This window comes from Lampetra fluviatilis, chromosome 34 (genome assembly GCF_964198595.1).
Source record: "Lampetra fluviatilis chromosome 34, kcLamFluv1.1, whole genome shotgun sequence".
NCBI lineage: Eukaryota > Metazoa > Chordata > Hyperoartia > Petromyzontiformes > Petromyzontidae > Lampetra > Lampetra fluviatilis.
Genome location: NC_136308.1, coordinates 6644310 through 6671498, shown reverse-complemented (window position 1 = coordinate 6671498; position 27189 = coordinate 6644310). Strand labels below are relative to the sequence as shown.

The 27189-nt window shown below is 45.3% G+C and overlaps 2 protein-coding genes across 2 annotated transcripts in view; one reads left to right on the top strand and one right to left on the bottom strand.

Annotated features, from left to right (window-relative positions):
- Positions 1–27189, bottom strand: part of LOC144944329 (voltage-dependent calcium channel subunit alpha-2/delta-3-like) — a 125886-nt gene that overhangs the window by 20094 nt on the left and 78603 nt on the right. The window contains exons 28-34 of the mRNA XM_078872408.1: positions 9828–9889; positions 9470–9484; positions 9304–9348; positions 9130–9192; positions 4622–4692; positions 2414–2489; positions 1661–1713 (exon numbers count right to left, since the gene is read on the bottom strand). Of these exons, the coding sequence (XP_078728534.1) occupies positions 1661–1713; positions 2414–2489; positions 4622–4692; positions 9130–9192; positions 9304–9348; positions 9470–9484; positions 9828–9889 (385 nt within the window). The remainder of the gene's footprint in view (positions 1–1660; positions 1714–2413; positions 2490–4621; positions 4693–9129; positions 9193–9303; positions 9349–9469; positions 9485–9827; positions 9890–27189) is intronic.
- LOC144944449 (leucine-rich repeat and transmembrane domain-containing protein 2-like) lies at positions 11653–25741 on the top strand. The gene is made up of 5 exons (XM_078872593.1): positions 11653–11928; positions 15972–16144; positions 22643–23251; positions 23735–24147; positions 25607–25741. The coding sequence occupies exons 2-5, from the start codon at positions 16132–16134 to the stop codon at positions 25739–25741; spliced, it is 1170 nt and encodes a 389-aa protein (XP_078728719.1). The 5' UTR covers positions 11653–11928; positions 15972–16131.

Below are 27189 nucleotides of genomic sequence, written 5' to 3'. Positions count from 1 at the left end.
GTGACTTTACCGAAAATAAAACATAATAAAAGAATATTTTATTTTCTAATGTTTTATCTTTATTATTTTATTATTTCCCTTCTACGTGACTTTACCGAAAGAACCAAGAAGATTAAAATAATAAAAATAAAACATAATAAAATAATATATTATTTTATTATGTTTTATTTTTAAAATAATATATTATTTTATTATGTTTATTTTTATTATTTTATTATTTCCCTTCTACGTGACTTTACCGAAAGAACCAAGAAGAGGTAATCTATTGATATATATATCAAATAAAGTAGCGTATATTGAATGTTTATTGTGATATTAATGTAGGGACTTACTTTTAAAAGCTTGGCATTTTTGGATCTCTCCTAAACCCCTTGGGAAGTTCCTAAATCTGCCCCCTGCATTGGAATATTTGGCCAATTCCCTGTAGGAATTGAAGTGCCGAGACAAAACCGAAGGGAAACGAAAGGATAACACAAATAAAAAAAACAAGGCAGGTTCACGGACGGTACCGACTTTCTGTACTGCCATCTGCTGGCCATCGCATGGCTCAGCAGGTTTGAGAATTTCGCGAGCGAACACGATCCACACAGCCCCCCTGCCCCCCCTCCCCCCCCCCCCAGTGCTAGGCCATCACAAGCCTGTTCCGATATATTTCCACGAGTGCGGGATTTTAATCGTCGCAATTAGTCCAAAAGAAAGCGTAGACGCACGCGCGAAGGATGTACGTGTTTGTTGCGGTGTCTGTGGCGATGTAGTGTTTGTGCTGGGAATGGGCCATTACGTGGGTGCGAAAATAATAATAATAATAATAATGTGGTGCATGTGCTAATTAGTAGGCAAGAACATCTGTTGCCCATAGCAGTAGATGTTGGGTCCTGCTGTGGTGGGATAAAAGGTGGAAGTTGCACAAATACTCGACTGTTTGGTGCCTCCCTAACTATTCTTACTTTCATCATTATTATCATCATCATGATCATTATCATCATCATCACCTTCATCATCAATCATCATTGCCACAATCATTATCATCATCATGATCATTATCATCATCATCATTATTGCCACAATCATCATTACATTATCATCAGAACCATCATAATTATTTGTACAGCGTTTCGAGATGCGGTTTACATTGGAGGTATAAGAAATAGACATTGCGTTGAGCTCGCTTGCGACAATCACGAGCGCTCAGCAGCTGTTTCCCGGGTCTCAGCCATGATAATGTGGAATTTCAGGACCGCCAAGACGTTCACCACCAAATTCTCATTTAAGCAAAGAGGACACCGGGAGATTTTGTTTTGAATTTTGACAGAAAACTCGTGAGTTACAAATGTGAAAGTGTCCCAATGTAGTACCATCCTGAAAAGGATTGGCATTATTATTATTATTATTTTGTTATTTATGACACAGAGTATATTGATGTAAAGTATGTATTTTGTGTGTGCCGTGTGATTGCTACAGTGCAGTGATTATGCAGATGACTAAGATTATACTCCCCGTGTATAATATCTTTAGACGTCGACTTCATTGTTTAATTATATTTTTAACATCACACACCAAGCCCTATAAGCCCACATTAGGCTTAACATGGTGAGACGTATGCGCTAATTAAATAGCCTAGCATGGATTAATGATGACATTACATTTAATGCGCACTTACACTGCCAGTTCGGTTACGATCCACTTCATCGCCGCGATGAAGGAATGGTACGGCTGCAAATAAAACACACACACAAACAAAGACAAAGGTCCCCCATATAGCGTTCCACAGACCATGGGGGGCAAGTTCTGGAAGGTCACGAAAGTGTGAGTGGTCAGCACGACGCCCGGCCGAATTGTTCCCACGATTGTGATGTTTACACAACCGCGCCTGGGACTCGTTTTTAAGGCTGAGTCGACCTAGGGGAGGCTCAGGGACCAGTTCAGATATTCGTCACCAAATGTAGTTCGCGAGCGGGAATTGAACTTTGTTTCGCCGGGCTCGCAGCGCCACCGTCCCCCACACACACATCTCCGCTGGCTACGTGCGGTGCGAAAGAAGTTCAACACATTGCATACGTGCGCACGTGTGCGCGCGCACACGCAGAGGTGCACACAACGGCTTGTTGAGCCAAGTGCTCCATTATATAGTTGGCGACAACGCCCAAGGTGTTGTTGTTGCAGCACCGTGCCGCAGTGCTGCAACATTACAGGACCACGTTGCTTTGCTCCGGTGGTAAAAGCACGCGGTGCGATCGAGTGAGCGAACATGCCGCTGCGAAGTCTATTTTTGAGCGCAAGATGCCCGCGGGGAGTCTAGGGGGCGAGGGGGGGGGGGCTCTTTGAGAAAGAGGGCAACGCAAAGCTGCGCGAGCGTGAGCAGATCTGCCGTTCAATTAAATATCGAACGTTTCGGGAATCGCGGGCCACTCACGTTGAGCAAGTTGAAAGCGCTGCTCTCATATTCCAGGTGCCTCTTGCACATGGCCTGGTAGTCGTACATCTCCCGCCTGCAATGCAACGGAAGTTATTTGCAGCGGTCCCGCTTGCCACGGGTGAGAAGGGGGAGCCGAAGGGCCAGCTCGTATGGGACAGGCTGCAAGACTGGTTAGCCTCGGTCTGCGTCACCTGGCCACCAACTCCCGCGTGGTCATCGGGGCCGTCCATAAATGACGTCACGCGATTTTGGACGATTTTTTACCCCGCCCCCCCTCGTCACACGGCGTCACAAAAAGTCAGACCCCCCCCCCCTCAAATATGACGTCATAAAGCTCTGCCCCCCCCCAAAAAAAAACATGCTTCAAATCGCTTTAAACTATTGCCATTGTAGTGCGTACTTAATGTGGCGCTGCACTCGGATGTTGTAGGAGAAAACATTTATTAAAAATCGATTTAATTAAGTAGAACGTGTTGTCTATATTTATTTAAAGTTGGGCATTTTGATGTGACGTCACATTTCTCAACCCCGCCCCCCCTCGTCACACATCGTCACAAATGTCTGACCCCCCCCCCCCACCAGGTGCATGACGTCACTTTTTTGGTGCAAGTGGGGAGCGTACACCTCCTGGGAGACGAGAAGTACAGCAGAACAAATGTTGTTACAAAGACCCTATGCTGCCCACAACATAGCCCAACAGCCCCGTGGCAACTTGCTCTGTACCTGGTGGTCAACCCATACGAGAAGCATCCAGGCTCACAACTGCTTAGCTACCAAGCTATGACAAGATTAATCACGTTCGGAGTGATTTCACCATCGGGATAAAACTGTACCCGATTAAAATTGCACACCTACATAGAGGCATTATTGGTAAATTAAAAACAATGTTAAATGAAAAGATCGGATTTTTATTTTGTTTTGTAATCGTACGAACAGCAATTGTTTTTTTACCCTTTTATCTGGCAAAACAAAACTGACACCTTTTTTACAAGGAGTCATGTTTGCATAGACCACAATATCTGCGGTCGGAATGCAAACAAAAAACACAACTCTGATAATGTATGCACTGTCAGTTTTGTTGCCAGATAAAAGCGTAAAAAAACAATTATCATATTTTGCTACTGGCGAAGGAGGTTCCAATGGAGCCTGTTGGTAACGAAGAGTGTTTCTCGTTCGAAAGCCCTTCGCTTCTTTTTCTAAGGCGGTGCTATTTAGTGACGAATTAATATATTTCTCTGCCGGCTTACACAAAATTGCCGAAATATCCACAGGAATTCACCGTCCAATGGGAAGCAGCGTCGGCGGCTTTGACCAGTGGTGGTTGTGTGGCCAACAGAGGTAGGGAAAGGGCCCAAGGCCGACACCGCGCCAACCGTGGCACCCTGAAGGGTCACACTTGCCGAGGCCCTCCAACTGGTCTGAAACCTCCATCAATACCAGCCCGACCACCATCATTACCACCATGAACATTACCCCCACATGCAACACCACCAACATTTGTACCATTACCACGACAATCACCACCAGCCAGCACCATTGCAACATTACCACCACAGCCAATTGTCACTATAATCACCACCACAATCATCACTACCTTTACCAGCACCACTATCATTAACATTACCTGTACACAGCTCTCTCATTTGACTACATCTGTTCCATCCGTATATACCCACATCAGCACTCTCATCACCATCAATGACACGATCACCACCATCACCACTAGAATCACCACCATCAGCATCACCATTTCCATTAAGTCCACAACCAGCATCACGACCACGTTGTTGCTTCACATGCTATGCAAACTATACCCTCCACTTACACTCCACAGAACACGTGCTTCTCACTTGCTAAGTTCCCACGCGGTGACGCGGCCCAGCGGTAGCGTGTCCTCCACTTGCTGCAGAGGTTCACGGTTCGAATCGCGCGGCCACCCCGATTATCACCGTGTGTTTGATCACCATTATTATAATGATAATACGCGCCCTGCCTGCTTCGCAGTGGACGTTAAAGATCCGCTGATGTCGTCCACAAGAGCAGGCCATTGTGTGTCGGCGTCAGGGTGCAAATTTGCCATCTCAGAAAATTTCCCACAAATTGCTGCGGTTGATGGTGGTGAAGGTGGCGCTTTGGCCAATCCTGCTCGCTCGGTTAACGTTCTCGCGGTCGTCTCTGCGTCCCCGCCCCGACACCCGAACTCACCGAATGAACGCTCCAACGCTGAGCAGCTCGCTCATAACGGCCCCGTCCACCACCCCAAAGAATTCGCCCGTCTGCGGACAGACAAGAGGGCGCGCGCGGATAACGTGGGGATGGTGAGTTGGTGCTGCTAGCAAGCTCAGCAGAAGCTTAGGGGGCCCCCGATCGGCTCAAGGTGCCCCGGATTGATGGAAAAAAATATGGGAGCATCAAATATCGGCTTAAATTTAAATCCTTATAAGCATGACAAAATGGCAATTAATCTCATCAGTACATTGTCTGCATATCTCTTTTTAAAAATCTAACTTCATGTCGCTCTTGTCAAAATCTCTTCCATTTCACTCTCATCTCACCACATTTTTTTCTCTCGCCTACGTCTCTTCTGTTGTCTTATTTGGTTTGGTGAAAAATATAAAGCGGTGCTCCAACACTTTAGATGGTGACCGTGACATTTTTGATTTGCATTTCCATCGTGATATCGGTATTGCTGGGTATGCACGGTGCCTCTGGAAGTTGGCAGCTTTCACACACACGGCAAATAACAAAAACGTCAATCGTTACTTTATGAATTTGTATACTATTGGGAGTCAGTATACATTGCGGTTTCATTCATACATAAATGTTGGTAACAAAGATGTCGCAATGAGTACATTTTTTTTTATTGTTTTGAAAACGATAAATTTCTTGTATTTTATTTACACATTTTGGATTGTCCCCCTTCTCGCTGTGCTCATTTAAATCCCGTTTTTTGTCGTTCATATTCATAACAGAAATGTTGTAGCTCGGCTCTCCAACACACCGGTGTGCTGTACTAGTGACGAATTGGCCACGTTCTGTTTACGTGACAACCCTTACTAGTTGGCTGTGTCGGGTGGTGACGGGTTTTAACGACACATTTATATATTTACGCGATCTAACCCCAACCCCCCCCCCCCCTCTATTATGCATGATATTGGTCGCGAAAGCCTCCTACGTGTTAAACCGTTCATATCGTTGTGAAAATTCCGTCACAGTTCCTATGATCACTGTTTCATTGCTTTCATGGTTTTATTTTGGTGATTTCGAAAAGTGTATTGGTTTAGCCATGTTTGTTTGTTGTAGTACAGAGTTAGACTGATGGCCTTAATATAAGTTGTACAGTATTGTGGTTGTTGTTGGTTGTTTGACTTGCATCCCACTGGGATTTTTGCACACAGCGTTGGTGTACGGTGTTTTTTCTGCAATATTTTGCTGTCTTTTCTTGGATTTTCTGTTGGCACTTAGTCACATATTCACTTTAAGATGTTTTTTGTTCATATTTTTGATTTTTGTTTGTTGCGGTTGCATCCGATTCAAGAGCCGAATGGCTCACAGGGCTATACCTAATACAGGAACTTGAAATGAACTTGAACTTGCACGACACCGATATTATGGGTCGCTGCTGCTTGGCTGCTTGGCTGCGGTTTCGGCAGCAGAGGGCAGTGCAGTACAACACCCGTTGTTGTACTGCACTATGCTTCCGCATCTATGCTCTCCCCACTTTCGCCAACCCGTACGGAGGATGGTCAAACATGCCCCCACAACCAGCACGGCACGGGGAGGCCCTCATCCAGCAGCGAATTGACAAAGGGGCCATGCGTGTGAAATGAAAATTTAAAGCTAAGCATATTTAAATAAAGAGATCCTTCTGGATTTGAAGCTTTCGTGACTGCAGGAATCCACACTCTTTGGTTCTTTCGGTAAAGTCACGTAGGAAGGAAACATAATCGATGACGACGTTTCGATTGCAACACAAGCGACCGTCATCAGGTGAGACAATCACAGCAGGGAAACTGCTGAAACAGGCTGTTTCGAAACGTCGTGATCTATTATTTTCTGCCTACGTGACTTTACCGAAAGAACCAAGAAGAGTAAAGAGATTCTTGTTTTAATTAACTCTTATTCAGATTTCAAATGTTGTTTTGTTTATCACTGTTCTGCTAAATTCAACTAATATTTGCAGCTCACTTTATGTATTGATGTAGAGTTCATGCGCACTTGCAATCTTTTAGACAATCTGTTGTTTCTCAACTGCAGTTTTTGCGATTTTAATGTTTTTTTTTTATAAACGAAATTTTCAGCCTCTTTGTGCTCGTTTCACTGTCGCTGCCATTCGTTGTCACGTGCCATGAGTCGACACAAAGGCAAATTTGTGAATTTGGGGTGGGAGTCGGGAGGGGGAGACAATGTTAAGGAACAGCGATTACTGATGCGTCAATTTCAGACGCTGCTCAATATTTCCGCAGTAGCGGTGACGGCGTCATTTTACCTCCCAGCGTTTTTTTGTTGTTGAGGGAACTGCCGGGAAGCCATCACGGCGATTGAAGGAGACAAATCTTACGAACGTTCTCAACCGCTGATCGTTGGCAGCTGTTCCGGCAAATGGCAGCGATGTCGCTACACCCCGGAATGTCACCATTCAGGCAAAGTTTTGAACGTTCAGTTTTTAGCCATCGAAATCTGACGATGCAAGCAAGTAGGACTTTAATTTCACATTCATTGGAGATGATTTCATAACATGGATGACAGCGGGCGGATGACGATAATGAGAATCAAGTATTTTGCACATTTGAGCTAAACGATACAAGACACCGTGTGTGCCTACGGCGATGGGCATTGCCAAATGTGGCTTGAGAGCTTGCGATCGAATTAGCCATGCTACTAACAGCGCTTCGGAATAAATTAACGCTCAGCTCATGCAATGCACGGTCCAATTGCGCTTATGTAAACACGAGCAGCAGAAGCAGATGTTTTGAAAGATGAACATTTGACATAAGGTAAAACTTTATTTGCATGACATCCCATGACTAAATACAGCGAGGTGAAGGTAAAAATGTGGAGCCCAGCGACTGCTGGCGGAAGGCCCTCCACGAGAGGGAACTCTTGAGAGCCGGGTTATTTGGCCTACTCTTCCACGCTGGCCAGACGGCTTCGAAGAAGTGGGAGTACCCACGCCATACCCCCAAGAGAACATCTACGAACGTAAAAGCAATTTGCAGCTCTCATTCAATCCACTACTCCCTGAACGCCTTCCCACGTTCCTTCATTGGGGGTTGTTTGACCCACACTTAACCACGCTCTTCAGTACAAATTGGTGAATGTTAGATTTCAGACACGACTGGGAATCGAAATCAGATCAATGGGTTTGATAATGTGATAACCGTCGCTGCAGAGAGATGTGTAACAATTAAAACTAAATATTACAGTGGAGTTAAATAAGAAATAATCTGTGCAAACACAATATGGATGCATAAACATCACGATGCGTGGTCAGAAATTGTGATATCGCAACAGTTTAGTGAACTAGTTTTGAAATGTCTTGACAGCCACTCATACACCTGTGCACCGACACATAACTAGATGGGCTTCGCTCACTGATCGTAATCATGACGAGGGTAGCACTGCAAGACGCCTCTGCACTAGGAAACGCTGACCGGAGGTGAAAAAAGATGTCAAAGAAATGCCTCTGAAACGTTTCGGACAAGGACAAAAAAACGAGGGTCATCTGTCTTTCGTCGGGGGCCGAGATCCTCTGAATGCACGGCTAGAAGATGGGTCACTTCGTAGCATAGCGCTGGTTGCTGGCAGAGAAGGGGCTCTGCAGTTGCAGCAGCCCCTGTCAGCAGCTCACGTGATAAGCAGGGAGAAGGATGTAGGGATAGAGGGGGCACGTGAGGTCAGCCCGGGAACCCGTTGGTAGCTAGAAAGGGGGCGTGGCCGGGACGGAGCAAGGCCACGCTGGGAGGATAAAAGGGGACCCCGAGCGAAGGCTCGGGGCTGTCGCCTGGAGTGGGATCCCCTCGTGGTGCTGCTGGAAGTCTTCGTCACCGTCTCCACCATCTCGGCGTCGTCAGTCAGGCAGTCTGCCAGCTGTCCTGACTGGGAGCTGTAGTTACCTTTGTGGCCTGAGAAGGCTGTTAATAGTGCCTCCTACTCATAGCGTCTCTGAGTCAGTCACTACACTTGTACGTGCTTTTTTTCGAGCTATGTCAATGGGAGGGACTCATGTGACCCACAAAAGCAGGTCATTGTTTGGGCGCAAAAGCAAAGGGTTTGAGCAAGGAAGCCGTGTAGCTGTGACCCTGTGTTGTGTCTGAGGGGTTAATGTGGGGGTGTAATGTTCCCTTGTCTGAAGGAGTGGCATAGCTATCGAGTGTGCATGTATGTGGTGCAACTGCTCATGGGCCCACGTGGAAATGTATAGCAGCAGTAGTCAAATAGAATGGAAATAATAAAATAATAAAAGGAAAACACTATAAAATAATTATTTTATTAAATTGTATTTTTATTATTTTATTATTTCCATTCTACGTGACTTTACCGAAAGAACCAAGAAGATGAATCCCTGCAGTCACGAAAGCTTTAAATCGAAATTTAGTAGTCAAATACTTTAGGCAGCAGCCTTTGGAAGTCGCAACGGCCCGTGGCCAACCACGCCGTGCCACGCCGCTCGTCTGAAGTGCGCTTCTGCAAGACGCATCCTGCACACTCACCTCTTCGTCGTTCTTGGAGACGATGACGAATCCGTTGTCGTCTACGATGTAGCAGTTCAGCGTCTGGCAAGAGGGTAACCGACGGGATAAATACCACAGGCAGTGTGCAAGGAGAAGGCCCCATTGCGTTCGAGTGAAGAACCCTCAAACCTGAGATGCGATGCCAGAACTTACCGGGTCCTCGCAGTCGATAGGACATCGGCCTTCGATGGCTGAGCACTGCAAGACAGCGGGAGTGAAGACAGTTTAAATTAAATTGTGATTTTGGGGTTTTTCCCCCCCCAGTAATTTTAGCTGACTAGTGGATGAAAAAGCACATGGAGTCGAGTGTTTCACTCACGTCAGTATCTTGTGGCTGAGATGTCGTTCGTGTACGTCGAGAAAAAAACAGAATAGGATATTGGTGATTCCACACAATTGTGTAAATGCATAGTAACTGGCAAAACAATATTTTGATATCAATATTAAAATACCAAGAACATAACCTCGGTGTGTTACAATTTGGTGGCCATTTTGTGAGATTAATACAATCCTTTGGTGCTACCGGCTTGTCAAAAATGCATTCGTAATTTCAATATCCGTAGCAGTTTGAGACGAAGTTCCATCCTCGCATAAATGCTGAATAACGAGACGCGTCGACACGGTCGGTTTGGATAAAAAAAAACAATCACCTCGTCGTTTAACAATTACTTAATCACCTGTTTGGCTGCAGATAAAAACCTCTTCCTGAAGAAGTCCACTTTTATTTGGATTCCCACAGCTGAAAGAGAAGTCGGTTGAGGGGGGGGAGGTGGGGGGTGCAGACGAGAGGGCAGAGAAGTTAGACATCACGAACCTTGTAACGCACAATTAATCAACCCGGCAGAGCTGCTCCCCACCCACTCGCTGTCAAACTCATGCCAGGACACCGAGGGTTGACTTCAGCGTAGCTCGTGTAATTAAACCGGACCACCTGCTGGTGATCGCGAGAACAATTCAGTCAGAATATTTATTTAAACTGAAGGAATCCGATGTGCTGTAAAGCTCTTTTTTCATGGATGTCCAGTAGGGGGGCGTGGTCAGAACGTTACAGCAACAAAAATGAAAAAACGATAGGAGTGCAAAGTATAGGAAAGGTAAATCAAACCCTTTTCTTGGTTCTTTCGGTAAAGTCACGTAGAATTGAAATAATAAAATAATAAAAATAAAACGTAATAAAATAATTCTCACGACGTTTCGGCCACAACGCAAGTAGCCGTCCTCAGGTGGAGAACAAGTAGCCGTCCTCGACAGACCTGTTCTCCACCTGAGGACGGCTACTTGCGTTGTGGCCGAAACGTCGTGAGAATTATTTTATTATGTTTTATTTTTATTATTTTATTATTTCAATTCTACGTGACTTTACCGAAAGAACCAAGAAGATGAATCCATGCAGTCACGAAAGCTTTAAATCGAAATTTAAATGAAACCACTAAAAATATTTCCAAATAAAACTAAACATTGTTTTTAATCTTACCAGGTAAGGCCCACTGAGCTATTAGCCTATTTTTCAGAAGCGACCTGGCCACAAATAATAGCTCAGCCAAGTGGCTTATCACGTGGACATGTAAAGCGGCAAAAATAATCTAAATGATCGAGACGCATGTTTCTAAATGTGAGAGGGAAAAACCGGAGGACCCGGAGTTTCGTCCCCTGTGGGAGTGGAGTGGAGAGGTTTGTGAGACGATGGGCAAAAAATATGGGGTTCGTATATGTTTGCATTTGAAAACGCAGGTCTCCTTTGGAAAATAAAAGAAAGACGTGTGGTATCAATGGAGATCTCACCTGGTTGTAAATAGATATTTCTCTCGGTCTATTTTTATTTCATCTTTGAACCAACAAACGAAACGCTAGACGTTTACTATTTTTCCGCGGAGAAACATGTTGCTGCCCTTCGGCTGACAAAAAGGATCGTTATTTGTTCAATATGATGTTCCTTCTGAAAATACAAACAAAATATTGCGGTGGGACGCGTTTTTTCTTTCCCGAGGAGAGGGAGCGAAGACGTCACGTCGTGTCGCGTGTTCTCGCTGGGTTGTTACATCGTAGAACTTTCAGGGATGGCGACGACTTTTAGGGAGGCTTCCATCCAGCAGTGAGTGGATTGATCATGGTTGATGATAATGATGATGATTAGTTTTCATGAAAAAAAAATTCACGGCAATCTTGGGCAGTTTTTAATTCATACATTTGACGTACGTTTCTTTTTTACTTTCAAATAAGTGCGTGAACAAAGCAATTGAAAGTTATCGGGCGTGGAATTTCGACAACTGATAACAATTATGGACTAAGGTGACATCCTCGAATGTAAGCAGTTTCCTATCCTCGGGCGCGCGCGACACAATGGCACGATGCCTTTGACCCCGACGATTGCGAGTGAGCAACAATGGACGGGATAGAGTTACACAGCGCGTAGCACACGCTGGTCGTAACAAAGCTTACGGCAAAAACTGCGTCGTGTGTGTGTGTGTGTGTCACGCCTAGAACAGCGCAGTGTGTGTGCGTGCGTGCGTTTCGTGCGCGCGGCGCCCGCGTGCGTGTGTGTGTGCCTTTGAGCGAACGCGTGCATCAGTCGCGTGCTCGCTGGGCACGTGTGTGCGTGCGGAGTCCTGTGTCGTTTTTTTACGTCTATTCCACCCTCGTCCTCCCCCTTTCACGCTCGCAGCGCAACTGAATTCTACTTGGCTCGTGCTCGGCGAAAACAGACAGTGCTTGTCAAGTAGGGCATCGTCGTCGTCGTCGTCATCATCGTCGTCTTTGCAGCTATTCCCAGCAGAAGCGGTGAGTTCATTTGTTATGATTGCGTCTGCCTTCTTGTTGCGTTCCCATGTGGATGTTTACAATTAGTGGCTGATTGAGGGAGGGCACGTTGTCTGCGCGATATGTTCGTCGTACAGACACGGACGGACTCCGTCGTTGCGACGTGGATGCTTAGGAATTGGTCAAAGTGCCAACGCAGGACGCTGCTGAAAAAAAAAGGCTTGAGACTCGGTGAGGCCCAAATGGATACATTACTTAGATTGCTACATTCCATAAAGCACGTGTATTATACGGTCATAACTGGGTTCTCTGCTCAAATTGTGACGTTTTATATCATTGTTGACAGTTCTAATTCCGCGTTATTCTTTGCAATCCAATGCATTTTTTTTTTACTATATTAAAATAATAAAATGTAACTTCATTAATCATTGACGAAGGGTTCGCAGGAATACCAATTTACAATCAAATACAATTCTGGTAAAATGTCAAATTGCTTTGTATATGGTTGAACACAGCAACGGCCGTGGCACTGCATGGGGAAATAATGCAATAATGCAGTCTCTTTGCCCCTAGGCTCTCATACACAACATAGCACTGTCACATTCAATAGTAATAACAATGTGACCTTAACCATTATTTCATAACTGTGCCATGACAGGCTGAAAACTCCAACATTCATGAAGCTATTTTAAATGTTTATCGGGTACAACACATTGGATGCAAGCATGACGCACCATTGTAAACTACTCCACGAGTTTACATTCAATGTCTGTCAACGTGAATGTATCATATATATTTACACCACAGCTGCGAAAACGTTTAGCGAACAACTAGGAGATAAACAATAGTACGAATGTTAGTTTTATTAACGGCATCAACCACGCGGCGAAACCGCTGTCAACAATTGCCCAAACTCCGCATTCGTCTATATATTCAGATGTTATCAGCCAATCTGTGAGTATTCATATTTCTTTGCGTCTTTCGGTAAAGTCACGTGGATAGGTTCAAAATAATAATAAAATAAACCAAAAACAACGGACCTTTCGATCGCAACACAAGCGAGTGTTTCCAAAACCAAAGCACGTATATTGCGTGTATCACGCCTGGCATAAAAAAAACAATCGGACACGCACGTTCCTGCCCTTTAATGCCCTCACAGTCTGCAGGGCGAAAGTGACACATTTTTATCCTCGTGCCTCATACGCTATCGATGACGTGATTGAAGAAGCAACGAGAAGCATGCTCTGCTATTGCCTTTAGCGCCACACTCTGCAAATAATCACCGATTGGACGTATCACTTTATGTGATTGATTCAGCATCATTAAAACCAACTTTCATAGCAGGCCGAGGTCAAAAAATGTAAACATAATCTCCCCCCCCCCCCATCATTTTTGGGGTCTCACAATGAAAAACAATGATTTTACATGTTTTTTCTTGCGTTAAATTAATATCGTGGGCAACAATTGTGCCAATGTACGATGTGTAGCCCCCGTAGAACGTCACTTAGTCACAACTGTCTATTTGTAGTGAAGATACCTGCACGCACATGGAGCCAAAAATATCTGGATGATGTTCGTGACAACTCCCTGTCTTCAGTCAAGGCTTAGAACTTTGTTGTATATGTTCCCAAGTGTACTTGCATTGGATATCAAGCAGTGCAACCTCCTGTGATAGGGAAAAGCCTGCAGAAGTGGATATCACCGAACTAATTCTGAGATGCCCTTTAAGGGATCTTTGATTCCCGAACTGCTACTGTTCCACACTCCCTGGCGCAATGTTCGTCGCGTAAGAGTCAAAAATAATAAAAATTTAACTTTCAGAGCTCAAATGTAGTCAAATTAAGTGCGATCATTGGTGACTGGGATGAGCCGGTCAACTCAATGCACCTGATAACCTGCTTTAAATACAGGCAGCTGCCTGGATTTGGAACCTGAATCCAAGCGGTACCGGCTCCGCACTCAGACTTCTGGGCGACCCGGCTTCCTCTTGAGGAACTGTGTTAAGGTTGAGGGAGCTCGGAGCCATGGAGACCAATGCCGAGTAGCCGTCCGGTGCAATGAAGGTTCATTATAATCAAAGGGGTACTGTGTATGGATTGGCCACTGTCCGAAAGTTTGGGGGACAGCTCGTTGTCCGCCTCGCCCGCTATATTCTCATGCTGCATCATCATCATCATATGATGTTTGAAAACTATGAACTGAACTATAGTGAATTTTTCATAATCAACGTTTTTGGGTTTAGATCGCGTTATTTATAAATGTGTCGTAACCCTCCACCACCCGACACGGCCAATCAGTAAAAAAGTGTCACGTTGACAAAAGACAAATAGTTCACTACTTTAGCCCACCGGTGTGTTGAAGCGTGAAACCACAACATTTACAATTTGAGTACGACGTTTCGCTGGTAATTGCATCCAGCATCATCGGGCAATTCGCCAGAATGGTGAGGCTCTGCTGTGTCTCCCGTTCTTATATAGAGCAGCAGCAGGGTGACGTCATTATTAACTCATCAACTCATCAGGCAAGGCAAGGCCCACACTGAGCTCTGTAGCTCTTTTTCAGAAGCGACCTAGCCACAAACGACAGCTCTGCCAAGTGGCTTATCATGTGGACATTTCTCGCAGCCAAACACTCTAAAGGCGTGATGTTGATTCTAAATGTGGAGGGAAAAACCAGAGGACCCGGAGAAAAATCCACGCGACCACGGCGAGACAGACATGCAGACTCCAAATATACAGCAGCAGGCGTCAGGGTCGGGATCAAACCCACGTCCTCCTGCACGCCAGGCGAGGGAGACAACATCTCCCCACCGCGGCGCCCTTTTTAACATTTGAACCGCGTCTCCCACGCAGCACATCTCAAAGCGTATTGCGGCAAGGAAACCCCCGCTGCCAGCTGTCCCTGCGCGACACCAGGTGAACGCAGCAGCCAGCCACAGCCAGCCAGTAGGCACGAGTCTGCATGTAGGGGGGGGGGGCGACGTTGCTATCTATGTGGCTTCCCAATAAGAAATTTGGGAGCAAAATGATTGCTGGCACACGCAGTCGCAGGATTCTTCGCGTCCGCTGTGAATAACCAGGTCGGCCGCTGGGCTAGAACATTTTGTTCGAGCTGATTTTTTTGTTCAGTTTGTTACCCTTCCTCCCCCTCCACCTCCGATCAGCACGGTTGGCTACGTAGGGTGCGAAAGAAGTTCCGCGTACATACATACATCCATACGTCAGATTAACACGTAGGCTGTCGCGACCAATATTATCCATAAGAAGTCATCCTGCGTCGTTAACCCACCACCACCCAACAAAGCCAACGGGTAAGGGTTGTTACGTAAACAAAACCTGCTGCTTCCGCGCATCGGTATTATGGACACGTACAACGTGTTACCGCTGGGCCTTTGCCCTGTTTTGCGGCTGTGGCGACAAACTCAGCAATTTACTTGGCGCAGTGTCTGCGATGCTGCTGCTGATGCTGCTGCTACTCTCGTGGAGGATGGAGAGGGAGGAGCGGTGCCCCAGGCGCACCTCGCATCTCACATTTGTTCTGCGGTTGGCGACAGCCAGCAGAATTTACAGTCTATCTCTCTCTCTCGCTCTCAGGCAGACTGCACGAACAGCTTCAACAGACGTTATTCGAATGATGATTGTTATTATTATTTTTCTGTGTAGTGTTTTCGTTGCGTTCTGTTAGACGTTAAGATTATTGTTAGTATTTTTGCCAAGAATCGCATGAAGGTATGCAAGGTCGTTCAATGCTGCTTGCCATAGCAATGTGGAATTTCCAACATGGCTCAGTGCTGCTGCACACAGCGATGGGCACCACCCTCGTTTGATGTTTAGGTTGGGATTACTGACAATCCCTTTTTTTTTAAGATACATTATTTCGATTCCTGTGGAACAATGCGTTGACCATTCAATGTCTTGAATTAAATTGGCTGGATACGGTGCGCATTTAACGGATTTGTTCTGCTGCTACCAACCCTGATTGATGTTTGTGTCTATCACACTGATGTCTCGGCTGTGTGTGGTTTGTGTTCTCACATGCTTGTTATTTTTCTGCTCTTTCCCCAGAGGTGACGCGGATTCAGGGACACAGTGTGGATGAAAGGACAACTATCTTCATCTTACAACTCAACAGCGTCAAGGAACTTTCACATCCATTGGATTAACTACAATAATAATAAAAAGTCAAAGGTGCTTACTGGCAGATTTGGATAGTCACATTGTCATCATGTACTTGCCAGGTAAGCAGTTTGTTTATTGATCCTTATCTTACCCTGTTGCATTCATATGGTATATTATAATTTTTGTTATAATAATTATTATCATTACGCCAATTTACCCAGGAAAAACCTCACTGAGCCTCAAGAAACCTTTTCAGAAGAGTCCATATTGCTGCGTGTAATCCCAACTGAGTAATTTGCAGGTGATGTTTCAGCATTGGGATGTTTTGGCCAATCTCAGTTACGGGTTTTTATCTTGATTTGAAGCTTACGGGGTTTTCTTTTAATCTATGGGGGGGGGGGGGGGAAACGAGATCACCCGGAGGAAACTCCATGCAAAGCAGGGGGAGAACACACACAACTCAGCACAGAAAGTCTCTTGAGTTGGCAATCGAACCCAGGTGCCTTCCTGCTGTGAGGAAAGAGTGTCACCACTGCGCCAGTCTGCCGCCCCTGCGATGACGTTTCGCGTGTAAAGATGTGCTTCGTAAATTCCAGATAGCAACAACTGTGCCAAACTTGATCCACCCCAACTAGATTCGAAGCTTTCGTGACTGCAGGAATTACTCTTTAGTTCTTTCGGTAAAGTCACGTAGAAAATGAAATCAAATAATAATAGAATACGACGTTTCGATTGCAACACAAGCAACCATCATCAGGTAAGAATGAATGATAAAAAACAAACATAGTAAAGTTGGAAATATAATGCAACACAACACAGAGAACCGGCCAACACAACAGCCAACACCCCGCCTGGCTGACCACGCTCCTCCAAAGAATGACAAACAGAAAGACAGCGCCACTGTGTCGAGGCCTTACATAGAGAGAGGGGGGTTGGGGCAGAGAGAGAGAGGGGAGGGGGGATTGGGGCAGAGGACAATGAGAGAGTTGCGTGGAATTCTGGACCATAGTGGCCGGAGGCTGACCACGCTCCTCCAAAGAAGAGTTGTGTGGAATTCCGGACCATAGTGGACGGAGGAGAGACCATGGACTATAAACAAACCAGCACGGCAATATTTATAGCCAGAAAATCGGAAGTTCGAAAAAGCAAATTTAGTAAAATTAGGAAGTGTAATGCAATGCAACACAGAGGGTCGGTTAACACACAATTGTGCAATCGAAACGTCGTATTCTATTATTTTATTTTCTACGTGACTTTACCGAAAGAACCAAAGAGTTGATCCACCCGGTTGTATCTGCTCGGGACTTGCCGTCCGTTAGATTGGCATTTGTACGGGCAGGCAGTTTCTTAGCCATGCCGACTAGAACACAGAAATCATTTCGATAACGGATGCGTAATCTTTTTCGAAAATATTAATTGCGTTAACGTTTTTACGTTATGCATTTTTCACGACGACAGCCTAGATTATAATTGGAAATGTTGCCAAACATTTTTGTAAAAACCTTCCGATGAAAAAAAATCAACATAGTAATGTTTAATTTCACTACACAGCATAACAATCTGGGAAGCAGAATAGTCGTTTATTATTAATCTGCACGAACTGGACCACGTGCTCATCATGGGCCCGAAAAAACCCCGGCTTACTTCGTGGGGAGGTGGGGGAGGCAGAAATTTGACCCTTAATTCCACCCCTTAATTAATTACAAACAAACCAAACGAATACGTGCGTCCATAGGAAATGCTGGCAAACATTACGCGGCGTTTGGTTCCATAACGATGCCCTCTTAGGAAGTGGCAGAAGAGAAGCACAGCCGAGCACAGCGCATGGGAGTGACCGCTGTATCGTGCTTACAAAGCGAGAATGCCCGCTCCCCCGTCCCAGCGAGGCACGTTCAGGTGATGTTTCGACCAAATATTGACTTGCGTTTGAGCGGCCTCTTGTTGCTTCAGAACAAACAAACACAAAGATCCACCGTATAGTCTTAACATACTGTTGGGGCAAGTGCTGTGAGCGAGCACAGCACACGAGGGAGTGGGTGGCAAGCACCATACCCGGCCACCTTTGTCTCCCTAGTGGCGATGTTTGCACGCCGAACCAGGTACTCATTTGAGGCTGAGTCGACCGAGGGGAGGCCCAGGATCGCTCCAGATTATTGTCACTGCTGTTGGCCGTGACCGGGAATCGAACCCGTGTTGCCGGGTTCGTAGTGTGGTGCATTAACGACGACACTACCGCTCCACCACATCTGTTGTTTCAGAACACACAACACACACAGAGGCCCATGCGCTCGTAACCTCTGACTCCCGTGAGTTTGCGCACGTGGCCCAACCGATGTGGCCCAACTTACGAGCAGCCTTTGTATCGATTTGTCACCCGTGCAAGGTGACTATTATTTGGGCTCGGAGTGCGGTTATGAAACCCACACACGCGTGCTCTGCTCGTGGTATCCATAATAAAGGGTTTTTTTTGGAGGGTTAGATTGTATAAGTATAAATGCGTCGTTAAACCTGCCACCACCCGACACAGCAAATTGGTCAAGTTTGTCATGTAAACAAAATGTGCCAATCATAGGCAGAGTTTGACATATATTGGGGGGGGGGAGGCAGGGGATAGCTTTGCCCCTCCCATTCGGAATCGTAGGTGCATATAATTAATTGGTGTTTTAATCTGAATTGATGGTGCCAATGAGTTACTACTTCAGCATACCAGTGTGTTATGGAGTAAACCCACAACATTTACGATTCGAGCACGACGTTTTGCTGGTGATTGCAGCCACCGTCATCATGCGATTAGCAAAAATTGTGAAGTCCTCCTGCTTCGATCTTAAATCGAGCAAACGGGATGGGATGTCATCAGTCGCGAAGACCAGATTTGGGGCGGGGGGGGGTTAATGTATAGTCATATAAATTACAATGGATCATGCTAATTTCAGAATATACGGTACCGATTATTGGACGGGTTATTTCAAACAAAGCAAACACTGATGGATGCTATCGGTCGCGAAAGCCTACGCGCTGAATTGCCACAGTAATTGCTGCAATTGAGGTCACTCGCTCGAATAATCGACGAGCCGCTTTACAAGCACGTGGCCGCGCGCTGTTTGCTCGTGCTTGTTTGCTTGAGCGATTGTCTTTCTGTGCTCGGCGGCGGCGGCGGCCGTTGTGGTGGGGTGGGGTGGGTGGGCAGGTGCTGTGGCGAAGCGACGTTCAACAGTGTGGGGCGGGCGGCCCTGTTACTCCTCGTGCGACGCGCGCGCGGTGCTACTGCTGCTGTTGTGCTCGTGTTACGCGCGTAGTTTAGAAACTGCCGCCGGAACAAACAACAGCAGCAGCAGCAGCACCCCCCACCACCTCCACAATCCCTCGCGAGCCACGAATGACGTCGCCCTCCTTTCAAAACATAATCGTCCGGCGTGGCTGCGAGCACACATGGCCATCACGATCTGCAACATTTATTATTGATCGCAAACCTCTTTGACGTTGGCCAGGTCACCCCCGGGGGTGGAGGAGGCGGGTCTGGTGTTTAGTTCCTCTCCCTCTGGAGTACAGATTGAAAACTAATTTCTTTCCATTGAAAACTAATTTCTTTCGATTGAAATTAATTTTTTTCATTGAAAACTCTTTCTTTGGATTGAAAACGCATTTCTTTAGATGGAAAACTTTCTTTAGATTGAAAACTAATTTCTTTCCATTGAAAACTAATTTCTTTCGATTGAAATTAATTTTTTTCATTGAAAACTCTTTCTTTGGATTGAAAACGCATTTCTTTAGATGGAAAACTTTCTTTAGATTGAAAACTCATTTATTTAGATTGAAAACTAATTTCTTTAGATTGAAAAATAATTTCTTTAGATTGAAAATTTATTTCTTTCGATTGAAAACTAATTTCTTTAGATTGAAAACTCACTTCTTTAGATTGAAAACTCTTTCTTTAGATTGAAAACGAATTTCTTTAGATTGAAAACTCATTTTTTTAGATTGAAAACGAATTTCTTTAGATTGAAAACTAATTTCTTTAGATTTAAAACTAATTTCTTTAAATTGAAAATAATTTCTTTAGATTTAAAACTCATTCCTTTAGATTGAAAACTAATTTCTTTAGATGGAAAACTTATTTCTTTAGATTGAAAACTAATTTCTTTAGATTGAAAACTCATTTATTTAAATTGAAAACTAATTTCTTTAGATTTAGAACAAATTTCTTTATGTTGAAAACTATTTTTTTTATATTGAAAACTAATTTCTTTAGATTGAAAACTCATTTCTTTAGATTGGAAACTCTTTCTTTAGATTGAAAACTCATTTCTTTAGATTGAAAATTAATTTCTTTAGATTGAAAACGAATTTCTTTAGATTGAAAACGAATTTCTTTAGATTGAAAAGAATGTCTTTAGATTCAAAACGAATTTCTTTAGATTGAAAACGCATTTCTTTAGATTGAAAACTAATTTCTTTAGATTGAAAACTAATTTCTTTAGATTAAAAAATAATTTCTTTAGATTGAAAATTTATTTCTTTAGATTGAAAAATAATTTCTTTAGATTTAAAACTCATTCCTTTAGATTGAAAACTTATATCTTTAGATGGAAAACTTTCTTTAGATTGAAAACTCATCTATTTAGATTGAAAACTAATTTCTTTAGATCGAAAACTGTCTTTCGATTGAAAACTAATTTCTTTAGATTGAAAACTCACTTCTTTAGATTGAAAACTCTTTCTTTAGATTGAAAACGAATTTCTTTAGATTGAAAACTCATTTTTTTAGATTGAAAACTAATTTCTTTAGATTGAAAACTAATTTCTTTAGATTTAAAACTAATTTCTTTAAATTGAAAATAATTTCTTTAGATTTAAAACTCATTCCTTTAGATTGAAAACTAATTTCTTTAGATGGAAAACTTATTTCTTTAGATTGAAAACTCTTTCTTTAGATTGAAAACTCATTTCTTTAGATTGAAAACTCATTTATTTAAATTGAAAACTAATTTCTTTAGATTTAGAACAAATTTCTTTATGTTGAAAACTATTTTTTTTATATTGAAAACTAATTTCTTTAGATTGAAAACTCATTTCTTTAGATTGGAAACTCTTTCTTTAGATTGAAAACTCATTTCTTTAGATTGAAAATTAATTTCTTTAGATTGAAAACGAATTTCTTTAGATTGAAAACTAATTTCTTTAGATTGAAAAGAATGTCTTTAGATTCAAAACGAATTTCTTTAGATTGAAAACGCATTTCTTTAGATTGAAAACTCATTTCTTTAGATTGAAAACTAATTTCTTTAGATTGAAAAATGATTTTTGTGTTTAGTTTAATGCCCTTACTCCGTACCTCCAATTAGCAAGGCTACAAAGAAGATAAACATACATTTTATTTTATGCGTAGGTATAAAATAAAATATATAAATAAAATATTTTTTATACCGGCGTGACTTTACCGAAAGAAAAAAAGAGGATGGATTCCTGCAGTCACGAAAGCTTCAAATCAAGATTCATACATACAGAGTTTGCAAGTTTGAATTTGACCTCGACGCCTTGACGGATGTGTTTCTGTGTCATTTATCAAATTAACTTGCTGTCTGACAAAAAAAATAGCGTGGATGTAAAATGAAAATGGAGCGATCTATAATTGGTAATTCGATGCCATTTGTAGAAGCAGGTGAGCGTACGGTATTGTTGCAGTCAAATCGTGAGACAAGTGTTATTTAGTTTTCCAACTTGCTCGTCAAATCATTGAACCGGCAACTCTGAGAATCTGGGTTCAAACCCTGCCAACCACCCGCACTGATTGAAATGGTTTCCCAAGTAAAACGAGTTGACAGTTTCAGCTTCGTGGCCACTATGAATTGCTCAAAAACAACATCGTGTGAATGTTGCTGTCACACTTAATTTGGATTATAATGGTTCTGGGGATAAAACCTACGGGTTGATTTCCATTCGATTTGCAGAGCATAATCAAGTCTGCTTTGTATATATATAGAACCATACCTACACTAAATGTACTCTGATCTAACCAAATCTCAGAAGCTCAACAGTGGTGGAGCCTGGGTAATACTGAGATGGGTGATCACCAGTGCCTGTCAGGTGTTGTTGATGAGGGGCTATAAGTTAGCCAGGGGATGGCAGTGTTGAGTTTGACCTGTTGTCAGTTTAGGTATTGTCTGGGTATTCTGGTTCCCTGTGAAATACCAAACCACTCATTTCATTGACTTGGACAAATATTCCTCGCAATGCAGGACCTTCCTGACTACAGACTCTAGCGTTTCATTGAGGCTTTCCTGGGTAAATAATTTTCATTTTTCTGTGCTGATAGGAGGCCTATCAAAGGGGCTTCAGAAGAGGCATTTTAAATTCATACGTTTGTCATGTGACAAAAATAGGTGTAGTATCGGAATACAATTGCAGAAATAAGCAAATAAAACACACATGGGAGGCTAGTATAAATTATAATACACATGTACACAAATGTTTCTATTTACGGCAGTTTAATTGACAAATCTGTTGGTATCGGCGCAGTACCAAAAGCCTCGGTACTGCGCTGCACACCACTGCCAGCGCAACACCAAAACCTTCCGCGTATAAATGAACGTACCGTCGCGCTAACCCTGACCCTGCAGGCCACGGCGCCGTGTGGTCGCTCGCGCTGCTCGCCCTGCTCTGGAGCCGGGCCGCCCGCTGCTGCCCGGCGCAGTGCGACTGCTCGGAGCGCGCCGGCTCCGTGGACTGCGCCGCGCGGGGCCTCTCCGCCGTGCCCTCCGACCTGCCGCCCGGCACCCGCTCGCTGCACCTGCAGCTCAACGGCATCGCCGAGCTGCCTGACGGCGCCTTCGGGGCGGTGGCGCCCTCCCTCGAGCTGCTCGACGTGTCCGGCAACGGCCTGGCGGCGCTGCGGGCGGACGCCCTGCTAGGGCTGGCGCGCCTCCGCGAGCTGCGGCTCGCCAACAACAGCCTGCGGGCGCTGGCGCCGGGGGTCCTGCGCCACTCGCTGGCGCTCCGGGAGCTCGACCTCTCGCTCAACGAGCTGCCGCGCCTCCCGCGCCGCCTCTTCTACGGCCTGCGCAACCTGAGCCGCCTGTCGCTGCGCCGGAACCGGCTGGCGGGCGTGGAGCGCGACTTGGTGGAGCCGCTCGTGGGGCTCCGCTCACTGCAGGTGGCCGGCAACCCCTGGAGGTGCGACTGCTACACGGCCGAGCTGCGCAGCTGGCTCGAGTGGTACACCTACCGAGGTGCGACGGGGGGGGGGGGGGGGGGTTTGTCTGCCCTCCGAAGATTGTCGCGCCTACTGCGGGTTTTTGTTTGAGTCGCGTCGTGTTGATTGAGCCATGCGGTTTCAGCTTCGATTGTCTGGTTTTTGGTGATTCGTGGGGTCTTGTTTGCATCGGTCGCTTGTGATCGATCCATGTGGTCGTGATTGATCCGTGTGGTTTTTGGCTGATCCATCCGTTTTTGTGATCCTAGAAACTTAGTTCGATCAATGTGATATTTAAAAAAAATCTTCAAAGTTGTTTCATGGTTTTCTTTGATCTGTACAGCTTAGTGTGAAACGTATGCACGATTCTGTTTGATTTGCGAATTTCTGTAACACTTAATTATTTTCGATTGTCCTGCGTTTTGTCTTGACTGTGCTGCTAAATTTGCTTTATTTAATCAGCCCGTATCAATTCGTTGCCATGTTAAAGGCAAACGACGTCCGTTTGTCTCTATCACAGGAGGCCTTGTGGACGAGCTTCACTGTGCCCTGCCACAGGAGTTCAAGGGCAGGAACCTGCTCTCCATCCCCTCCGAGGTGTTCTTCCTCTGCTCCCTCGTGCGCGACGGCTCGCCCTCGAGGGGGCAAGAAGGAGGAGACCGGGCGGGCAGCGTTCAGAGCGGCGCGCCGCCGTGCACCGTCGCGTCCCGCAACCCGCCGGCGAGCGTGCGCAGGGCGGTCGGCACGCTCGCCGTGGCGGGCGTCATCTGCGGCGTCATCTCGCTCATGATGGTGGTGGCCGCCACCTACGGCTGCCTCTACGCGGCCATGATGTCCAAGGTGCACCAGCCCGAGGCCGCCGCCTGCCAGCTGCTGGTCCGCGACGCGTCCGACGAGAACCGCGACGCCAAGGAGCCGCTCAACCCCGGCACGGTGTGAGGGAGGGCCACCCACCCCCCGCCACGACTCGGAGGGCCCCCCCCTGCCACGCCTCGGAGGGCCCCCCCCTGCCACGCCTCGGCTCCCGAGGTAGTGGCGCGACCGGTGGCGAGCCATCACGACGTTGCCACCACGGGTCGGCGGTCTCAAATAAATGGGCCGCGTAGTGAGCAGCTTCCCGCTTCGACTGCTTAGGCCTGTGGGCCTCTGTGCGTGAGCCCGCGGGTCCCTTTGTGAGTCTGTGAATCTCAACGCGAGTCAATATCTCGAAATCGCCGAACGCATCGTTCAACGCCACTGCTGCCCGTTTCGATCAGTCACCAGCAGCATTTCAGATATTCACCAGGCTACTCGTGAAGCCACCTGCTTGCTGACCAACATCGACGTGAAACTGCAAACATTCATGCTCTACTTCTCCCCACCACACGAGAGAAGGAGGGACGATGCAGGGATTGTCAGGGTCTCGCCGCCCAGTCACAGACCGCGTTTCTGAATCCGTGCGCCAACTCACAAGTTGGGGTGTCAACTCTGAGGTACAAGACGCCGGGACATACGACGACAAGAAGAATATCTCACAACACCTGAAGAGGGAAGAACCACGTGGTTGTGCGGTGTGTCATTGTTGTCATTATTTAGAAAGCGGCAATAACTGGGACATTCTATGTTATGAAAAGATTTCAAGATTTTCCAGGACAGCTTCCTGACAAAAAAGTATCGATCCTGGGAAAACCAGGTACAAGTGGCAACTCTGCTCAAACACAAGCACTTTGGCAGCAAGCCTGCAAGAAAATGCGCTTTTTTATTTTATTTTCCAACAAAAGTGAACAGAGCTAACCCGAGCGCGTTAGTCATGCCCTCCTGCGGCACAGCAGCACTTATTCGCCACCGGATAAACATCGCCTCCAGCGTCGACGCTTTACGACTTAGGTAGCAATTAGGTGTCCCTGCGCTTGATGGAACTTGAAGCTGCGATGACTAAAAACAATGGTGGTCTAACAACCTCTCCGCGGCTTGAGCGGCGAGTGTAGAATGTTTATTTGGGGGGGGGGGGGAAGTGATGCAGAACGCGGAGCTTGTATGCACCCAGAGGTGCTTTCAAGGTGGGAGGAACTTGTATTTGGATCAACGGGTGATTTGTACAATGGTGAATTCAACAAGAGAGCACTTTTTCTAAAGGCCCCACTTGTCTTCCTCCGGGAAAAAGCCAAGATCCTTCCTGTACTCTTCAGATTAACCACCGCTGATGCGAGATGCTGTGTCTCACAGGGATGCGTGTAGGTTCACATGTTTTAAATGATAAATTGGGAAAACATCGACGTTTTGCGGGAGTTTTAACAATGTCAAAGCTCTGTGCGGTTGCCGTTTATTGAACTAGGAAAGCCTGATATCCACTGGATTATTTTTTGCCAGTTTCCTGCAATTCCACTATTGAGTGTTTGGCGTCGTGTGGTAGGAACCCGGAGGGTACCCACAGAATTCCCCGCGCATGGGAGGGGATGACACGAAAAAGCTCGGCACAGATGGATTCAGTCCGCCGCTGCCCTGCCATCTCTTGGCCACCTTGCGGCCCAAGCTGCCAATTCCCTAGGCCGTCTCCTACCTAAGAACAAAGCAGAGGCTAGAGCGTGATTAGCTAGCTCCTGAGTCCTGGCGATATTGGTCACATTCAGGGTCATATGGTCATAAGGCCATGTTTGATGTATTTGTTGTAAAACATAATGGTTCAAGTGCAATAAGATGTCAAACTGCGCAGGCACTGATGGAATGTAACATGATTATTGATGATACACGTATATATAAAATCACAATCAATACCACGACAAAACAATTTCACATTGTCAACATGGAACGTTTTCGAATTAATTTTCAAGTCGATGGGAATTGATTTTCCTTCCTAGGTTGTAGTTTTTTTCTGACCTCCATCTGCAAACCTCTTGTTGTCTCGCTCAGTAACTCCGGGGCTATGCTCGTGCATCGATGGCGAAAGGCACCCGCCCACCCTTCACGTCTCATTCTGCAAATTTCCAGCCACCAGACAAATTCAGATACGGAATTCTATTTGCGATCATAATTTAATTACCAGAGAAGTGAAACGTTGAAATTTTTATCAGTGTTGTTAAATGTCCAGACCGCTGACCAGAATTTCAAAATATTTTCCGAAAGTGTAGTTCACCTTGGATAGTTTGTTGTTATTTTTTTTCCAAATGATGAAGAATGAAAAGTGTCCGAGAAAATGTGAGTTGTTGGAATAATAGTTTCTTATCTTGGGAATGTTAACTTCTTCAAATAACCTCCGGTATTCATTCCAAAGTCTCGTGTGTTTCTGCTGCGATGCTGCACTCCATTTGTACAGCAGACAAAGAGAGAGTTCACAGATAATCTGACAGTAAGTACATTTTCACCCTCTTCTGAGTTTTCCGGTTGTTCGGCACGATGCCCGACGTTCCGCTCCACCGCTCTGGTAGGAACTAATCACATCGGAGAGCTGCGCAGCACAGCTGCTAAGACCTATACAGTAGTAGCAAATCATATTCCTCGTTTATTGGACGGCTATATTTATAGTTTCATGATCAAGGATCGTCTGCATTTTCTAGGTTTCCCCACTCCAAATACTTCCTGCAAGGCAAGAGTGCTGCTTTGTGTTCAAGTTGTTCTGAGCACAATTATTAAGTAGCTGCCCCTTCTCAAGCCCCAGCTGTTTTCCTGGAACACGAAGTATCCAGTGAGCCTCCGCACGAATGCGCCCGTTTTCCCGTGGTTAACGCTTTTTTTGTTTTTGTACAGCCAGAGCAGTTAGTCCCCTCACCATCGCGTCGCAGTGCTTGCTGGCGAGTCGTGGAGGTGATAACCGACTGGACGATTGAAGCCCCACTTGACTACTTTTGCAAAGATGGAGTGATACAATCAGTAAAGTCATGTAGGTAAAAAAATTAAATTAAAATTATTCAAAGTAAAATAAAAATAAAATAAAAATCACGACGTTTCGGAGGCAACACAAGCTTCCGTGTTCAGGTGGAACCGTCACAGCACGATAGC